Here is a 17,682-nt window from a genome sequence, read left to right on the forward strand (position 1 = left end):
GATTTATGAATTAAATAGTGAACAATGAGTTAGATTTGGTGGGAAACTCCTTAATTCTTGTTTCTTAAAATGAAATATTCCTAAACTAAATTCTAAACTTACTCTTTTATTTCATCCCGAAAAGCTATAAATAAGGACTTTCTATTCTATTTGTAAGCCCTGTCATTTTGCTGCTTTTTAATTTTGCCATTATGCAATTCCAAGGGCAGAGAAAAAAAGGGCACTTATAAAGCTAAGTATATATTTAACACTTCGTAATGTCTGCAAGTCTATTTTTAACTTGGAAAACGACAAACCCAAAATGCCACCTTGAATTCTAATTCTATACTGAGTCACGACCTTAACATAATTTAGCTGTTTCTTGTCATAAATTACTATTTGTTCCCTGATCAGCATCGACTATATCCAATTTTGCTATTGCTTATAATTTGAACAATAAAGCAAAAATAAGGCTCCTCTTGCTTCCTCTCCCCACCAGTATTCTTGGTGTAGCTGTGTTAGTTTTGTTCGTTTTATTTCTTATTTGCTAAAATATATAATTAAACAAATTAAGGGTCATAAGCAGCCTCGATTGTAAAATGTCAGACATGTAAAAGGTCACGTTAATCATCACTCATACTATAATTTCCTTCCTCCCTTTTATTCAATCATTACTAACAATTTTGCTCCATGGGAGCCACTGCCAAGACTGTAAGATAAGAAGAGTTCACTAGCTTCTTTCAAATGTGTCATTTGGTGGCGCCAAACAAAGAAGCTCATTTACATTTTTGCATGCATTGATGTACTTAGCTAAAGCTCTCACTCAGAGGTTTTCAACTGACTTTTAATAACAGAATGCTTTTGTCAAACGAAATCTTACATGGGAACTTAACCATGAAAATGACTAAAATCTTTTATTAGTATATATTTATACTTTTTCTCATGGTAAATTCAGTCAGTGGAAACTCAACACACTGGGGGTCAACCCAATGTTAATATTTGTCAAATACATATTTGGCTGTTCACGCTTCTTTATTCTAGGTTTCAAATTTAAATTAAATAGTTGTGGACCTTCTGAATCATCCCTTGTTTACATAGTTTAAAAAAATCTCTATTCTAAATCAAAATTAGCGGGTCCAGAAGACATCATACCTGTGTCCTGTGCTTGCAATTACGATCTCATCTCCTGGTTTCCAAGTTACTGCTTCGTGTAAAATCAAAGTCCTTTCCCCTGCCTTTGCAGTATGAGCCAAATGAGTCCAAATCACAGGAACAGGCAGACCTGGAGCCAACATACAAACCGAGAATTTCCTCAGATGTGTTTTCTTGGATATTGAGAGTTTCATGCATTTTAATCTTTTCCTGGATTGAATCAATTTTGAGAAAGTTCATTTTACCTTAGCATCTTATACCTTTCTCAAAAAAGAAACATTTAGAGTGCTTGCTTTATAAAAGTAATAATCAGGTTTGTAATAACATGTATAGGTCTATAAGTTTTTAAAAAATCCTTCTGCAATGACATATCCCATTTATGATAATCTTTATATGAACTCAATATAAATTGTGTGATACTACTGTTAAAATGGGCAGAGGCCTATTATCTTCGTCATTGTTGATAGGAATTGCTTAAATTGATAATCTGGAGACAGATGAAATGTATAAATTTCTGAAAATTCTATTAGTGTATATATTTAGCATAATGTAGGACATTTATGATCATAATGGGGTATCATCCTTATATATTCTAAACTTATAAAAGAGGTAGAGTATTGCAATGTAGAAGACTTCATATAAAAAGGATTCACACCATGCTTCCTTTAAATAATGCTACACTGATACCTCAAACATGATCATAATCATTTTTATTTGCTGATAATTTTCCACAGTACATATAGTTATAGAACAGTGCAAATATAAATTTATAGTTATATTTTAGAAAGAGCCCATTTTAAAATACAAATATAAGAAGTTATAATTTCTGCTTCTAGACTTAATGCCTTTTTGTTTAGATAGATGAATAAAGAAAACAATCAGTATGAACTGTTTCAAGTGCTAAATTAGGCAAAGGATGTGAAGGAAGGGCGTCCTAGGAGTGACCTTGGTTGTGAGTCTTGGTGGTCTGTAGGGGTTGATCTAACCTGGATAAAGGAGGGAAGAGGTAAAGAGGGGTAAAGAGGGAACACGTAAAGACAGGAGAAGTTTGGCAAGGTTTCATTTAAAGAGAGTTATCAGGAGGATTATCTCTGGCTTCCTGGCTAGTCTCTCCTGGACCAGTTCCTTGAATCCTTTCGGCCCGTACCATGCAGATCCAGGATTCCCTCCCGCACAGCCAGCGTCTTGGCGCCATATACCGGGAGCTCAGGAGATCGCAGGTGCCCATGCAAGGTAATGACCGCCTTGTGTTGAAATGGGGAGGCTTCCGTCCCAATCTGCAAGGGATTTCACAAGCATCATTCAGAAAGTAAAACTCATTATCCACAACTCTAATCATTCAAAAGGAAATTCTTTTCTTTTCTCCCCTCTCTTTTGAGAATCAACTGTTCCATTCTCAGTATCTTTCCTCCAAAAGATAAACCTTACATTTTCCAGTCAGCTAAATATACGATGCCAGACCTTTGGAAAGTATACTGACTGACTTTAGCCGCATCTCAGAGCTAATTCTTTTTTCTGCTCTATTTACAATTCTGCTCTATGAAAATATGCTTTATCTTCCCATTAAAAGCACAACAGTATTCTAGGGAACTTTTAAAATCCAGAAAAAAGATTTTATGCTAAGAACAGAGACCTACACAAAGATAAACTAGTGAGAGTTTAGCATAATTAACTGTCCATTTTACACATAATATTTTAAAAAGAAATGGAGAGGTTAGCAATGAATACAGATCAAGTTCTCTCGTATACCTGAAGAACGCCTCCATCTGTAATTAGAATATTTTCTGCCTGAAGTTCAATGTCAGCTTCATCAAATATTAGAGTTCCACCTAAAAACCATACAATTTTGAAATATATCACAAGGAATAGTCTTATTAAAAGCTATTTCTTAAGTTATACACTAAAATTTAACTTCTTATTCCTATCTGCCGTCACTATGCATGTCACTTTACTTCAGCTCTTTGGCAACATGAAGTATAAAAACTTCAGACAAGGGCTTCCCTGGTGGCGCAGTGGTTGAGAGTCTGCCTGCCGATGCAGGGGACACGGGTTCGTGTCCCGGTCCTGGAGGATCCCACATGCCGCGGAGCAGCTGGGCCCGTGAGCCATGGCCGCTGAGCCTGCGCGTCCGGAGCCTGTGCTCCGCAACGGGAGAGGCCACAGCAGTGAGAGGCCCACACACCGCAAAAAAAAACAAAAAAAAAAACAAAAAAACTTCAGACAAGACCCAGGGAGCTGCTAGGAGATCAAACCCCAGGGCAGATTATTCCCCCTTGATCATTTGTTATTTTAAATGTTATTAAATAGTGCAGCTACATGAATTCTAGTTCTACAAGCACAGGACCTCAAAATATAAATTAAGAACCAAAAATTAAAATAAAAGAAAAACACTTTTCATAAACTATTGTAATGCCAACATTAGGTCTGAACTTTTATCCACTAATTTGCACTAGCAACAGCTATAGCCTGATTAGCATTATTAAAGAATGTGCTGAGATACATTTTTTAAGAGACTGATGTAAATTTGTGGACAGTGAAACTTTACCTATCCAAAGGTTCAATAGTTAATAACTTCAAATAACTGAAACACTGCTGTTGTCCCAGAAGTTAAAACAAAAACAAAATGCAAAGGCCTATGAACAGCTAAAACCATTATGGCAAAGCTTATATACTAAAGCCTCAAGTGTTTTACTCTCGCCAATTATTGTTTCTTTTACACACAATTGTCACAGTTCTGGCTATTTAGCTTGCTATATTAAAAATAAGATATTAAGAAGCAGAGAGAACTTCGTGTAACAGTTGAAAGCAGGTTCACAGACAAAGGTTAAATCACAACCTGGCATCCAAGAGGAGTCAGGGGGGTCATTTAGTATAGAATTTAACAAATCTCTATGATTTTTATAACCCCTATAGGACCCACTATACTAGTGTTTTTCTAAATGGGAAATACGTTTTTACTATTGTAATCCACTCCATGTGCATTGGTGTATACACACACACACACACACACACAGTTATTGAAACAAAAGTTTCATGAAACACTTGACTTTAAAAGACGCTTACCCATATAAAAGATGCAGTACACTCAGATATTTTCTTTTTTTTTTTTTTTGCGTTACGCGGGCCTCTCACTGCTGCGGCCTCTCCCGTTGCGGAGAACAGGCTCTGGATGCGCAGGCTCAGCGGCCATGGCTCACGGGCCCAGCCGCTCCGCAGCATGTGGGATCTTCCTGGACCGGGGCACGAACCCGTGTCCCCTGCATCGGCAGGCGGACTCTCAACCACTGCGCCACCAGGGAAGCCCCCACTCAGATATTTTCTATTCTATTTCATTAGAAGATTCTGGTTGCAATGCAATAAAAAATTTCATAACCACAAATGGATTATAATACTCAATTTAAAGAACTCAGTACTAAACTCTGTATTCAAAACCTGATACAACTATGGATGTTCATAATCATGAATTTTGATTAAATTAACTTCACAGAACCATTTCACAGGCAGAGTCTAATAAACAGATTTTCAGAAATTTACCCTGAATGAGCAACATTTTCAGGATAGGGGTATTCTGATCCAGCAAAATTGTCTGTCCTTTTGTAATAACAACTAGTGAGCCTTCCTCTGGGGGCGATGCTCCTCCCCACGAGAAGTTGGAGGACCAAGCATCAACATATAGGAAGTCAGCATTATCCTGTAATAGAAATGAGAGACTTTTAAATTTAGAGGTTTTATCACAATTCTTCATTTAATTCCTCAAAATGAAGAAACCTAAAACAATGAACATTTTCATTAAGTATAACCTACTTTAAATATGTTAGAGCTGCCTGTTGATTAATTTCACAATAATAAAAAACTAAAAAAGCTATTACCAATTACCCTGCAATCCTGAATAATTAGAAATCTGAAATAATAAAATTTTAGTAACAAGCAAAAAAAAATAACCTACTTTAAATTTATTATAGTCACATCTTAGTTATTTTTCGGAGACATTAACAAAGTAAAAGGTCCATTAATGGGACCTCTCTGGTGGTGCAGTGGTTAAGGATCCGCCTGCCAATGCAGGGGACACGGGTTCAATCTCTGAACCGGGAAGATCCCACATGGCGTGGAGCAACTAAGCCCGTGCACCACAACTACTGAGCCTGAGCTCTAGAGCCCACGAGCCACAACTACTGAGCCCACATGCCACAACTACTGAAGCCCATACGCCTAGAGCCTGTGCTCCACAACAAGAGAAGTAACCACAATGAGAAGTCCGCGTGCCACGACGAAGAGTAGCCCCCGCTTGCCACAACTAGAGAAAGCCCATGCGCAGCAACAAAGACCCAACACAGCCAAAAAAAACCCAACAACTCCATTACCAATTACTTCACCTCCCATAAGGCTAGTTTTTCTATTGCTGAGACTACTCTATCCAACAGCACTGTTACCAGTTTGGCCATGCCGATGCTTCTGATGTTGACATGCACTGGAGCCCACCCTGAAGGAGTGTGGGCATTTGTCATGCAGATAATATATGTCTTGTTGGAATACTCAATATCACATTTGGCTTCAGCTATGGTAACAAGAACATCCTGTATATTTTCACTGTAAAGTAAAAAAAAGAAAACAAAACATTGACGTTTTTCTCAAATGTCTAGGTCCCATTGTCAAACCCTATTATTCATACGCATTATTGTAAAATTAATGATCTTACCTATGAGCTATCAAAGTGCAGACTGACACTTTTTTTTCAGTAGTAAAACTTCAAAATATTTGTTGAGAAAAAAGTAAACAAAGAGATTAAGAGGTCAGGAAATAAAACTGTACAAACTAGCAAGTATTGCAGTGCTGGAGAAAAACTGCTTGGGTTCAAATTATTGAGAAGTTCTACATTGGTCTCCAAGCAGGCACCTATGTAAGACACTTTCAGCGATTATCTTGCCTATGTGACATTTTTTGTCACATTCACAGACTTTGGAATTTAATCTCCATGTAAAAATGCAAGTCCAAGGTAGTTACAGGTACTTGAGGGATTAACATTGCCCGCTATGATTTAAATGATCTGGGGTTGTGAAGTCAAACTTAATGTACTTGAGGGATGATGACAGGGCAGTACCTAAAATCTGAGCCAAAATAATGCATATGTTTATGAAGAAGGAACCTAAACAGTTACAGGGAAATGGATGAAGAGATGTTTCACTGAGCCAATGAAGCAGATGATGGTTGGAGATGAGATTCTGGGGAAAGCGTAACAGTAAGGTGACTTATACTTGTGATGTTACTTACTAGGATCTGGGGCAAGTTATTTAGCCTCTCTAATTTTAGTCTTCTAGCCATAAAATGGTATTAAACAATACCTAAGAAGGTAAGGCAGGACGTTTCTATGGGGTAGAAAGGTTCCTGACACAGAGTATGTAGTCAGTAAATGTAGTGTGGCTTTTGAGCAGGTGGGTAGACTTTACGTGACTATATTCAAACACTGTCCTGGCGCACGGGAAAGCAGGCATAACAGCTGGAGTCCGGAAAGATTCACTGATGTATATGCATGTGAAGACAGTACCTGAAGCCTGATCCCAGGACTGTAAGTCTGGTGCCCCCTGTTGTACTGCCTCTCCTGGGAGCTATTTCAGTGATGAGTGGAGTCATTGACATGGTGTATATAAAAGGAGTCGTGGACTGAGATGAATTCTTCCCATTGACCACACTCACTTCACAGGCTTGCTTGGGTCCCCTGCCTATGATAAGAGGAATCAAACTGAGTTCGATTCTGCCATTAGGCCCTTATTCACGTCCAAAACTCCCAAATATTTTTAATAACATCTTCCTTTTCCCAAAGTCACTTTCACAGGCTCTATGTGAAGTAATAAAGATCTCTAGCAATAGTCAAACACATCACAAAATTCACGCACATTATCAACAGGGGAAAAACCCTTAGATCCTCCCTCAGAGCCTCTTATTGTAGACAATTCTACAAACCTGCCTGTTTGGTTTTCCAGTCCTAGAGGATTCAACACTGCAAATTAGAGAGGACAGAAGGAAGAACGGCTAATAGCAAGCACGCTGACAGCTGAAAGCGAGGTAACAGACAGAAAAGCTACAAAAACTCAATACAAAAACGCTGAAAAAAGAAGCGGAGCTACTGTTAAGGTAAAGAAACCTTGACAAATCTTTATAGCATTACTGCACTAAAAAAAAAATCAGAATACAAACTCTGATGTTGAAATGATAAGTAAGCCCAGTCACAAAAGTGTTACATTTTCTTCAGTATTCTTTAAGAAGTCAGAAGAAGCAAAAATGTTTAGAAAAGCTTCATCACATTTTGTTAATGTTTTAAAAAAATGTTTGTCCATAAACCATATCCTTTATTCATCTATATTACTCTCTTTAGTTCCTCTTAAATTTTGTTAGATAATTAAAATCTGTTGTGTACTTAAAATACCAGATACTTAAACTTCACAGTAACCCACTGAACTAGGGTTAATATTGTCTCCGTTCAATAGATGGACAAACTGAAACAGACAGGAGTTAAGTTACTTAGCTGAGGTGACAGTTAGTGGCAAAACAAATTCAGGGGCTCCTTAGAGCCCAGACTTTTAACCACTAAGTAAAAATAAATAAGAGTAATAATAATAGCAAATCACATATCATGTTTCAGATACCATTCTATCCACTTCACATACATTAACTTATCAAGCCTCACAATAAGTAGGCTAATGTGATCATTTTCATTTTACAGAAGAGGAAACTAAGACACAGAGAGCTTGAATAACTTGCCCAAAGACATAGCTTGCATTTGAATCTTGGCAACGAATTACCGGAGTTCATGCTCATAACCATTATACTATCCCCCCTTTAAGGGAAAGTTAATACTCCAATAGGAACTAAAAACATGTTCTCCATTTGGCATGCTCTTTATGTGATAAACTGAAAAACTGCAATTTACTAAAAACAATTCAGTCTAACCCAAATGTCATGAATCTTGGAAAATATTATAAGCCTAGAAAACAAAATTCTGAAGAAATTGCTTAAAATCAGGAAATTCATAAAGGTGATTCAATTGCCCCAAATGAACACAAAAAATTGAAAAAAGAAATTCAGACTCATCTCTATAAAATTAAACAGTTCTCAAAGACTTCCATTCTTTTTTCTGACTACTTACCATTATTAGGTGGAACTTCACATAATAATGTTGTGCAATTAGATTTCAGTCTGTCGACTGCACATTTGGAGCTGCAAACTAATACAACTGAATTCTGTGGATTAAACCCAGTGCCTGTCACAGTCATGGTTTGACCACCACCGAAGCTCCCTAATGAAGACATATAAAAGGGAAAGACAAAGTTAATGAAAAGAAAACCTCCTCTGTACATATATTTAACTTTATTTTAACACCTGAAATGGAAGCAAGTTTCATTAAATGAAAAGATTTGAAGAACTGAAATTATTTATATTATATTATATTAGTGCAACAGAATCTCTTTTGATTGTAGTTTTTTAAAACCTTCACTGAGTAAATGTCACATCTGGTCATTTATTTAAACTACTTCTAGGAACTAAAATTTTATTTAAAAGAAATGTCACAAAGAATTTGAGTAGTCAAAACACAAATGTAAAGTTACCATTTTAGTTAAAAGCACATTGGTTATGCTTAAGGTTTTTAACCACTAAAATAATTTTCAAACAGAAAAATAATACTTATTTAGATAGACATAATTACAGGCCAGTGATATCTAAACATGATTTAAAAACAATTTCCAAATAAAACCTGGACATTTTCAATAATATTAAATTTTAAATAAATTATATAGCACAAGAGAAATATAGGCATTAAACAAATATTTTGAAATGACTGATACCCTTGCATGCTTATTAATTTGATGCATAAACAAAAATATTTTAGTGTGTTATAGGAACTACACATTTTAGCAGGGTTTGAAGAATATGTTTCTTTCTAAATAAGTGTTTACTGAAACAATATAAAATATTTCTAGGTTCTGGTACATTCATGCCTACCTTGGCTTGGATGAATATTGTGAATAGTAAGTGGGTACTCAAATACGACTGTGGACACAGCAGAGCCTTTTGTCTTATGATGCATCATAACAGGAAAAGTGCCACCAGCATGATCTCCAGCAATGCATTGCAATACAGTATCATTGACCATGGTCACATTACACTGAATGTTATTTATCATCACTGAAATTTCCAAGATATCAATACCAAAATTTGACCCATTGATCTGAATTTCAGTCCCTGGAGGACCTTAAAAACAAAAAGCAAACCATATAAATATATACCTAAATTCCAATACTTGCACATGCATTTAAAGATATACCCATGTATTTACATAAACAAAATAATATCCAGTATTTTAAAACTAATATAAATACCAACAGTACATGTCATGTCATATACATTTTGGCTATAATTTCATTGCAGTCTATGGTATCTTGATTATAAGATATTTATCTCAATGTTCATTATTTTCTAGCACATCTGTCCATTCTACAGATGAAAGTTGTAAGTTACTAATAATTCAGGCTAATGGAAAAGAGAGATCTAGAATGTCTGAAGAATGAATGAATGCCTGAGCAGTGGGTGGTGGGTTAGAGCATATTTAGGGATGAGGTTTACTTTTTAAAAGTTTTGGTACTTTCCTGATATTTGCAACTCTTCTGATGAATGGACTATTTTTCTTAATTCAAATATTTTCAATATATATGACTTGATAAACAAATTATGATATATAATTAGGTGTAAGATAGTAAATACAGAAACAAGGAATTAATTTAAAGACTTATAGATGAATGTTGATGTTAATGCCTTGAATAAATGTACATAGAATAAAGTATCTCAATCCTTCTGTTCCCTTCCTTCCTTCTTTTGACAAAAAGCATTGAGGGCATTACACACATGGAATTTTTCACAGGGCATCCAAACACAGACCTACGTACTTAAATAATAAGTGAATAGTTATTAATCAACATAACTTGTTACAAATGCAGAGTCACCACGTATTAGTTTGCTTTTAATTCAAGTAGTAACAGTAAAAATAACTACATAACTGACCATAGTAAGTGTCACTGAAATGTAAGTTGCCATTTTAAAGACCATAGATATTGAGATCTTTCATGTTACGAATAGTTTTAAGATACAAGATTAAAAAATGTTTTCAGGTCTTAAGTTTTTAATCTTCTCTGGTATTTTCACCTTTCATATGGAAGTGTTCTAAGTGTGATGTATACCTTGCCTCTTCAGTAAATAAAACATTAGGTGGGCCAAAAGGTTTGAACATTTTTTTCCGTAAGATGGCTCTAGTAGCACTTAGTTGTCTTTAACTTCATTTGAAACAATTTTGTTAGACTGTATGTGACAGCTGTCATATCAGCGTGCATTTAAAAAAAGACATCAAAATTGGTGAATTTTTGTGTAGCCATTTTAATATTGAAGATGGAAGAAAAAAAGCAACATTTTTGGCATATTATACTTTATTATTTCAAGAAAGGTAAAAATGCCAACTGAAACGCAAAAAAAAGATTTGTGCAGTGTATGGAGAAGGTGCTGTGACTGATCAAACATGTCAAAAGTGGTTTGCGAAGTTTCGTGTTGGAGATTTCTCTCTGGACAATGCTCCACGGTTGGGTAGACCAGTTGAAGTTGATAGCGATCAAATTGAGACATTAATTGAGATCAACATTATACCATCCAGGAGACAGCCGACATACTCAAAATATCCAAATCAAGCGTTGAAAATCATTTGCACCAGCTTGGTTATGTTCATCGCTTTGATGTTTGGGTTCCACTTAAGCGAAAAAAACCTTTTTGACCATATTTGCACATGCAGTTGTCTACTGAAACGTCACAGAAACGTTCTGTTTTTAAAACAAATTGTGATGGGCGATGAAAAGTGGATACTGTACAATAATGTGAAACAGAAGAGATCGTGGGGCAAGTGAAATGAACCAATACCGACCACACCAAAGGCCGGTCTTCATCCAAAGAAGGTGATGTTGTGTATATGGTTGGAATGGAAGGGAGTCCTCTATTATGAGCTCCTTCTGGAAAACCAAACGATTAATTCCAACAAGTACTGCTCCCAATTAGCCCAAGTGAAAGCAGCACTCAATGAAAAGCGTCCAGAATTAGTCAACAGAAAACACATAATTTTCCATCAGGATAACGCAAGGCCAAATGTTTCTTTGATGACCAGGCAAAAACTGTTACAGCTTGGCTGGGAAGTTCTGATTCATCTGCTGTATTCACTAGACATTGCACCTTTGGATTTCCATTTATTTCGATCCTTACAAAATTCTCTTAATGGAAAAAATTTCAATTCCCTGGAAGACTGTAAAAGGCACCTGGACTAGTTCTTTGCTCAAAAAGACGAAACGTTTTGGGAAGATGGAATTACGGGTTGCCTGAAAAACGGCAAAGTAGTTGGAACAAAAGGGTGAATACGTTGTTCAATAAAGTTCTTGGTGAAAATGAAAAATGTGCTTTTTATTTTTACTTAAAAACCAAAGGCACTTTTTGGCCAACCCAATAGCTCAGTTCTCACTTGTCTACAAGTCTCATCTATCTTCAGATACATTGTTTTGAAAGATACATTCAAAGAGAGATGAGACAGAAATGGTTCATGGAAATAAGGAACATATGCCAATATGTTCTTCATTTGCAATGACTGCAAATATATGGGAGGAAGTATGCCATTGCTACTGTTAATATTTGCTTTTTAAAATTCTAAATGAGAAAACTTGATGTCTAAAAGAAAATTTCAATAGCAAACTTCTTGAAGGCACAGAATACATCTTACCCAAACCTGATACATTTCCTGGCACTGTAAATTAACAATTAACAAAGACTTTTTTTAAAAGCCCAACATTTAATAAGTTCTTTATTTTATTTATTTTTTTAAAAATATTTATTTATTTGGTTGCACTGGGTTTTAGTTGCAGCTGACAGGCTCCTTAGTTGCTGCTCGCTGGCTCCTTAGTTGTGGCAGGTAGCCTCCTTAGTTGTGGCATGCGAACTCTTAGTTGCGGCATGCACGTGGGATTTAGTTCCCTGACCAGGGATCGAACCTGGACCCCCCTGCATTGGAGCACGGAGTCTTATCCACTGCACTACCAGGGAAGTCCCTTAATAAGTTCTTTATTAAAGGAAACTTTTAAGTTGCATTATATGAATGAGATTTTTTAACCTTATGAGGAAGGTATCTGCATGTGTAAGGAAACTGATATTTTAAGAAACTCGTCCAAAGTTTCACCACTGGAAAGTAGAAGAACCAAGGTGTGAATCCAGGTATTAAGGCCATGTTCTCAGCCATTAGACTATAGCTGCCTCTTCAGAAATCATTACATAGATGATAAGCATTCCAATAGCTTGAAGGTGATCAGAAACAGCGTAACATAATGACAAAGGATCAGGAAGACATCTCAATCTATTCTTAGCTCAGAAGAGCAAGTCATACTAAATAATTAAGTAAATCCTATTTTATAATATTTTTTCCACCTGAATGGGCCAATTACCCCCTTAAAAGGAATTCTGTTGTGTTAATAAAGTTAAAAATCAATTGTAGTTTCCTGGAAACAAGATACTCTAAAAAATTCTCAATGTTAATAAGATGAACTACTTATGAATTTTAACAGGTATTGCCTGTCATATTAACATTAGTGACATAAACTAATGACCAATTTTAGTCCACAAGTATCCATCTATTTCTTCCTCATTTTGAAATTTAGGTGAAGTTAATGGGGATTTTGTTTTAAAACAGAAATGGGAATTTGGCCAAAAATTTTATCCCAAGAATGTGCAAAAAATAATCGCACAATAGAGACTACACAGAACTCAAATCCCATGTATTGATTAAGAGGGTTTGTCTAAAAACACATCCTAAAAATCATTTGTAAACATTATTCCAATTCTATGCTAGTAAACATTACTGATCATAGTATATCAAGACACCAAAAAAGCAGGTATTGGCGTACCTGTACTTGGGATAACTCCTCTGAGAAGTGGAGTATCTTCCAAGGCATACGTAAATGACAGAGGTGGATAAGCGACTGCATTCACAGAGATCTTTACACTGACCCTTCCAGCTGTCCCTGCTGGGGTACGGCAGTAGACTTCACTGGAATTGACAGAAATAATTTGGCAAGGTTCATCCCCAACAGTGACTGTGGTGTTGCCTGGATAGAAGCCATTTCCAGTGATCATCAAAGTAGTGCCACCACCAATGCTTCCAGAAGTTGGTGTGACAGATGCTACTGGGGGGCTGCTGACAGTAAGGTTTCCCAGAGCTAAGCCTTTCATTCCCACCACAACACTAAGAGGATAAATTCCAGCCGGAAGAGGAGTCACAAGAACAGTGATGTTATTTTCATTAACATCGATTGCTCTAAACTGTTGGTTTCCAATGAAAACAGAAATGTCCTCCAAGATAGTGCCAAAACCTTCTCCTTCAATAAGAACTTTTACAGATCCTTTGATGGTGTTTGGGGAGATTCTTGTTACAAAAGCAGTGATGCTTTCTAAGTATGAAAAGCTGCAGTTCCCTTGACACAGGGCAGGCACTCCGTGGATCAGAAGATTTACCTTCACAAGCTGCTGCGGAGCAGGAGATGTTTCACATTCAATGGCTGTATAATTCACTGACAGAACTTCACATGGAAAATGACCCATAAGGACTTGTACACCAGCAGAAGGAGCTGCAAATCCAGAGCCTTTTATGGTCACTTTTGTCATTCCTGTAGTTGACCCTGCATTTGGTAATACCACGTCGATGTTTGGCAAAAGTACAAATCGCCTATCAAATTCACTGGACAGTGTGTTGATAGCAGTTCCCAGATTGTAGACAGTTACTGTGACAATTTCCCTGATGCCAACATCCATTGAGTTTTGAGGGTCAATATGACACACAATGGAATTATTACTACTTTCTTCTACAACACAGGGATAGCTACCAATTGTAACCTGAAAATAAAATGAACATGAAAACAAGTCAATACATTACTCTAGTGTGAACTTAAATTTTGTATTAGCAACAACTAAATTTAAAAAATTGGGGACTTCCCTGGTGGCGCAGTGGTTAAGAATCTGCCTGCCAATGGAGGGGACATGGGTTCGAGCCCTGGTCCGGGAAGACCCCACATGCCGTGGAGCAACTAAACCCGTGTGCCACAACTACTGAGCCTGAGCTCTAGAGCCCTCGAGCCACAACTACTGAAGCCCGCATGCCTAGAGTCCCATGCTCCACAACAAGGGAGGCCACCGCAATGAGAAGCCCGTGCACCGCAACGAAGAGTAGCCCCCGCTCTCCGCAACTAGAGAAAGCCCGTGCACAGCAACAAAGACCCAATGCAGCCAAAAAATCAATCAATCAATAAACAAATTTTAAAAAAATCAATCAAGTGCAAACTTTTTTTTCATGAAATTAATTTGGGGGCTGATTAAGGCATATCTTGGATTAATCTTAAACTAAATTATGATCATACAAAAATGTTCATAGTTACATTATTGATAATAGCCAAAAAGGTGAAAACAACCCAAATGTCCATGAACTAATGAATGGATAAATAAAATGTATACACCATGCAGTGGAATATTATTCAGTCATAAAAAGAAATGAAGTACTGCTACATGGTACATCATGGATCAACCTTGAAAACATTATGCTTAGTGAATACAGCTAGTCACAAATGACTACATATTGTATGATTCTATTTATAAGAATATTCACAATAGGCAAATCCACAGAGACAGACAAATTAGTTGTTGTTTAGGGCCAGGAAGTACGGAGGGGTTGGGGGTAATATCTAAGGACTGTGGGGTTCCTTTTTGGGGCAAAGAAAATGTTCTAAAATTGACTGTGGTGATGGATGCACAAGTCTACGAACATACCAAAAGCTTCTGAATTGTACACGTTAAATGGGCGAGTTGTATGGTGTGTGAATTATATCACAATTAAGCTGTCATAAATTAAACTACGAGGTTATGGATGAAACATCTTCCTTTTATTGTGTATACAGAAGTAAAAAGGAGATCTTTATATTCTTACCTTATTAGCACATGTGAGATTACTGAAGCCACGTCCAGTAATTGTTATCAATTCATTTAGTGTTCCGATGGATGGACTAATGTTGCTTATAGATGGTGAAAAACAACTTGAAAGCTCAAAGAGCAATCTATCTGAATGTGCAAACCCGGTACTGTTCAGGCCACACAGGGGTTCTGTCGCCAGGCAGCCTGTCACAGAGCTTCCTAAGCGCAAATTCACGGGTCCTCCTTCAGACAAAAGAATTGCCTGTAAGTCATGGATAAAATTCTAAAACAAGAATTGTTTTCAGACTGCATTACTCTAATTTTGATGATGGTGGTTTATATTCTGGTAAGTCTTTTTTTCCCAAATGACAAGAGGAGACCCAGGCGGTTCAAAGTTAAAAGAAAGACCTGGACAAAGATGATACAGTAAAGAGTGAATAAAAAATTAATTTATTTTTCAATTTGTCTAAGGCCAGACCCTATGGGGAAAATAAAACAACATCATCTCACATTTTAATATATTTTCAGGCACTTACAGAGTTATCAGAACTTTTTCACATTAACATCTCATTTGAGGCACATAAGGATTCTGGGAGGCTGACAGGACAACATTAACATGATCCCCTTATTTTATAGAATAAATTCTAGCCTCAGAGCAGTCCCGACCTATTCAGGGTCATGCGGCTAGTGACAGACAGTTAGCCCCAGTCATCTGCCTCCTACTCCAGAAAGGTTGCATATACCCTGGGTCACCGAAGTGACAGGGTTTCTACCTTTAACCTTCTTACCCTGAGCATATGTGGCTTCAGTGCCACCCACAAACAGGTGCAGGGGAATGTGCCTGGTTTCAGCTGGTAAAACGTTAATGACTCCTTGGAGAAAAATGGAGTGGGCCTCATCAACATACCCGCTGCTATAATAATGGATTCCAGGTGAAGTAAATTGGTAAGAAAATGAACCTACCATAAAATGAGATTGCACATAATAAATACAAGCAATTAATGCATCTTTGAAAAGAAATTTGAAATAATCATTCAAACGTGCATGCAGGTGACAGATTTCTTATTTTTCATGCATGTGATATTTCAACAGGAAGTAGTAAGGAAATGACTATAAAACAACTATAAAATGTTTATAAAAGAACTGTCTTGTATAATGAAATTATATTCTAGGAAGGCAAGATCCAGCATTAATTTTTCTACAGAAACCATGTTAAACCTGGCATAATTCACAGAATCTTAAAGAAAAACTCAACATGCAATGAAAAACAGTTTGTGTTCATGAGTAAAAAGTTCAAACTGCTACATGTGTAGAACAAAACAGGCAGTCTAAAAGGCACACTGGACGCTAAGTTGTCCTAGAAGAAAGACTGATTTTAAAGCTGATTCCAATCAACAGAAGTTCATACTTGCTTTCAGATTGGTATGATTAAAACACGTACTTCAATTTTCTTTGTATTTCGCTTGTTTCAATATATTTTTCTGGTTGATTATTCCAGAATGAATAGAGATATTTCTGATATCAGAACTCATCTCTGATGTATAAAATACCTGGCTGACATTCATTTGGAATATTTTATAAATTTGTAATATTTTTACTATAGCAATAAAATGCCAGCTAAATCATTTTGTGTATTTGTATATATTATTTATGCAAAAGTATTTTAAATCTAAACAAATTTCTTTTTATTATATCTGGGAAAAAGAAGCATGATGCAAAACGCAACAAAGTGGAAACATACCTGATGCAGATTTTTCTCTTCTATTGGTAAATCCTTTGCCATCATAAATTACACTTCCAGCACTGGAGACAGAGAAAACTCTATATCCTATTCCCCTGAGATATGGATGTGCTTGCCAATGCCATGTCACTGTGTCTCCCACAGACACATTTAAGACTGATGGTGACCAGGCGTAACCTAATCCGTGTACTGGGAGCAAGAATTGAGTCATATTTTTAAAGAAAAAAGGAAAAGGAGTAAAAATTCTTAATAATTATCTTTGAAAATATTTCCTTTTTATACAGCCACGAGTGAAAAAACTTTTTAATTAACATTGTAAAACTTTTACACGTCTACTTTAAACACATAATAAAAATAAACAGAAATAATGGAAAGTAACATAATGAGAAGCTAAGGAAAAGATAAACCACACAACTCCAAAACTGATGACCGAGAGGCAATTTGAAAAAGATCAGAGTCAATAAACAAGTTGTTCAGAAATGTCACATGGAATATTTTTAAAAGCTCTGATCAATTCTTTTTTTTTTTTTTTTTTGTGATACGCGGGCCTCTCACTGTTGTGGCCTCTCTTGCTGTGGAACACAGGCTCCAGACGCGCAGGCTCAGTAGTTGTGGCTCACGGGCCCAGCCGCTCCGTGGCACGTGGGATCTTCCTGGACCGGGGCACGAACCCGTGTCCCCTGCATCGGCAGGCAGACTCTCAACCACTGCGCCACCAGGGAAGCCCTCTGATCAATTCTTTAAACACAAAAATTTTCTCAGGCATTGAGGCACGCAAAAATCTATAT

General features: G+C 36.7%; 1 protein-coding gene across 1 annotated transcript in view; it reads right to left on the reverse strand.

Moving 5' to 3' along the window:
* Positions 1-17,682, reverse strand: part of PKHD1L1 (PKHD1 like 1) — a 156,210-nt gene that overhangs the window by 69,583 nt on the left and 68,945 nt on the right. Inside the window, 12 exon segments of the mRNA XM_089898812.1 lie at positions 1,132-1,261; positions 2,279-2,408; positions 2,881-2,960; positions 4,666-4,822; positions 5,562-5,718; positions 6,674-6,848; positions 8,273-8,422; positions 9,127-9,375; positions 13,101-14,085; positions 15,170-15,396; positions 15,942-16,112; positions 16,895-17,083. Of these exon segments, the coding sequence (XP_089754938.1) occupies positions 1,132-1,261; positions 2,279-2,408; positions 2,881-2,960; positions 4,666-4,822; positions 5,562-5,718; positions 6,674-6,848; positions 8,273-8,422; positions 9,127-9,375; positions 13,101-14,085; positions 15,170-15,396; positions 15,942-16,112; positions 16,895-17,083 (2,800 nt within the window).

The sequence above is a fragment of the Delphinapterus leucas genome, chromosome 17, assembly GCF_059928025.1.
Source record: "Delphinapterus leucas isolate spDelLeu-1000000601 "Yukka" chromosome 17, BTC_Dleu_Yukka2, whole genome shotgun sequence".
Classification (NCBI taxonomy): domain Eukaryota; kingdom Metazoa; phylum Chordata; class Mammalia; order Artiodactyla; family Monodontidae; genus Delphinapterus; species Delphinapterus leucas.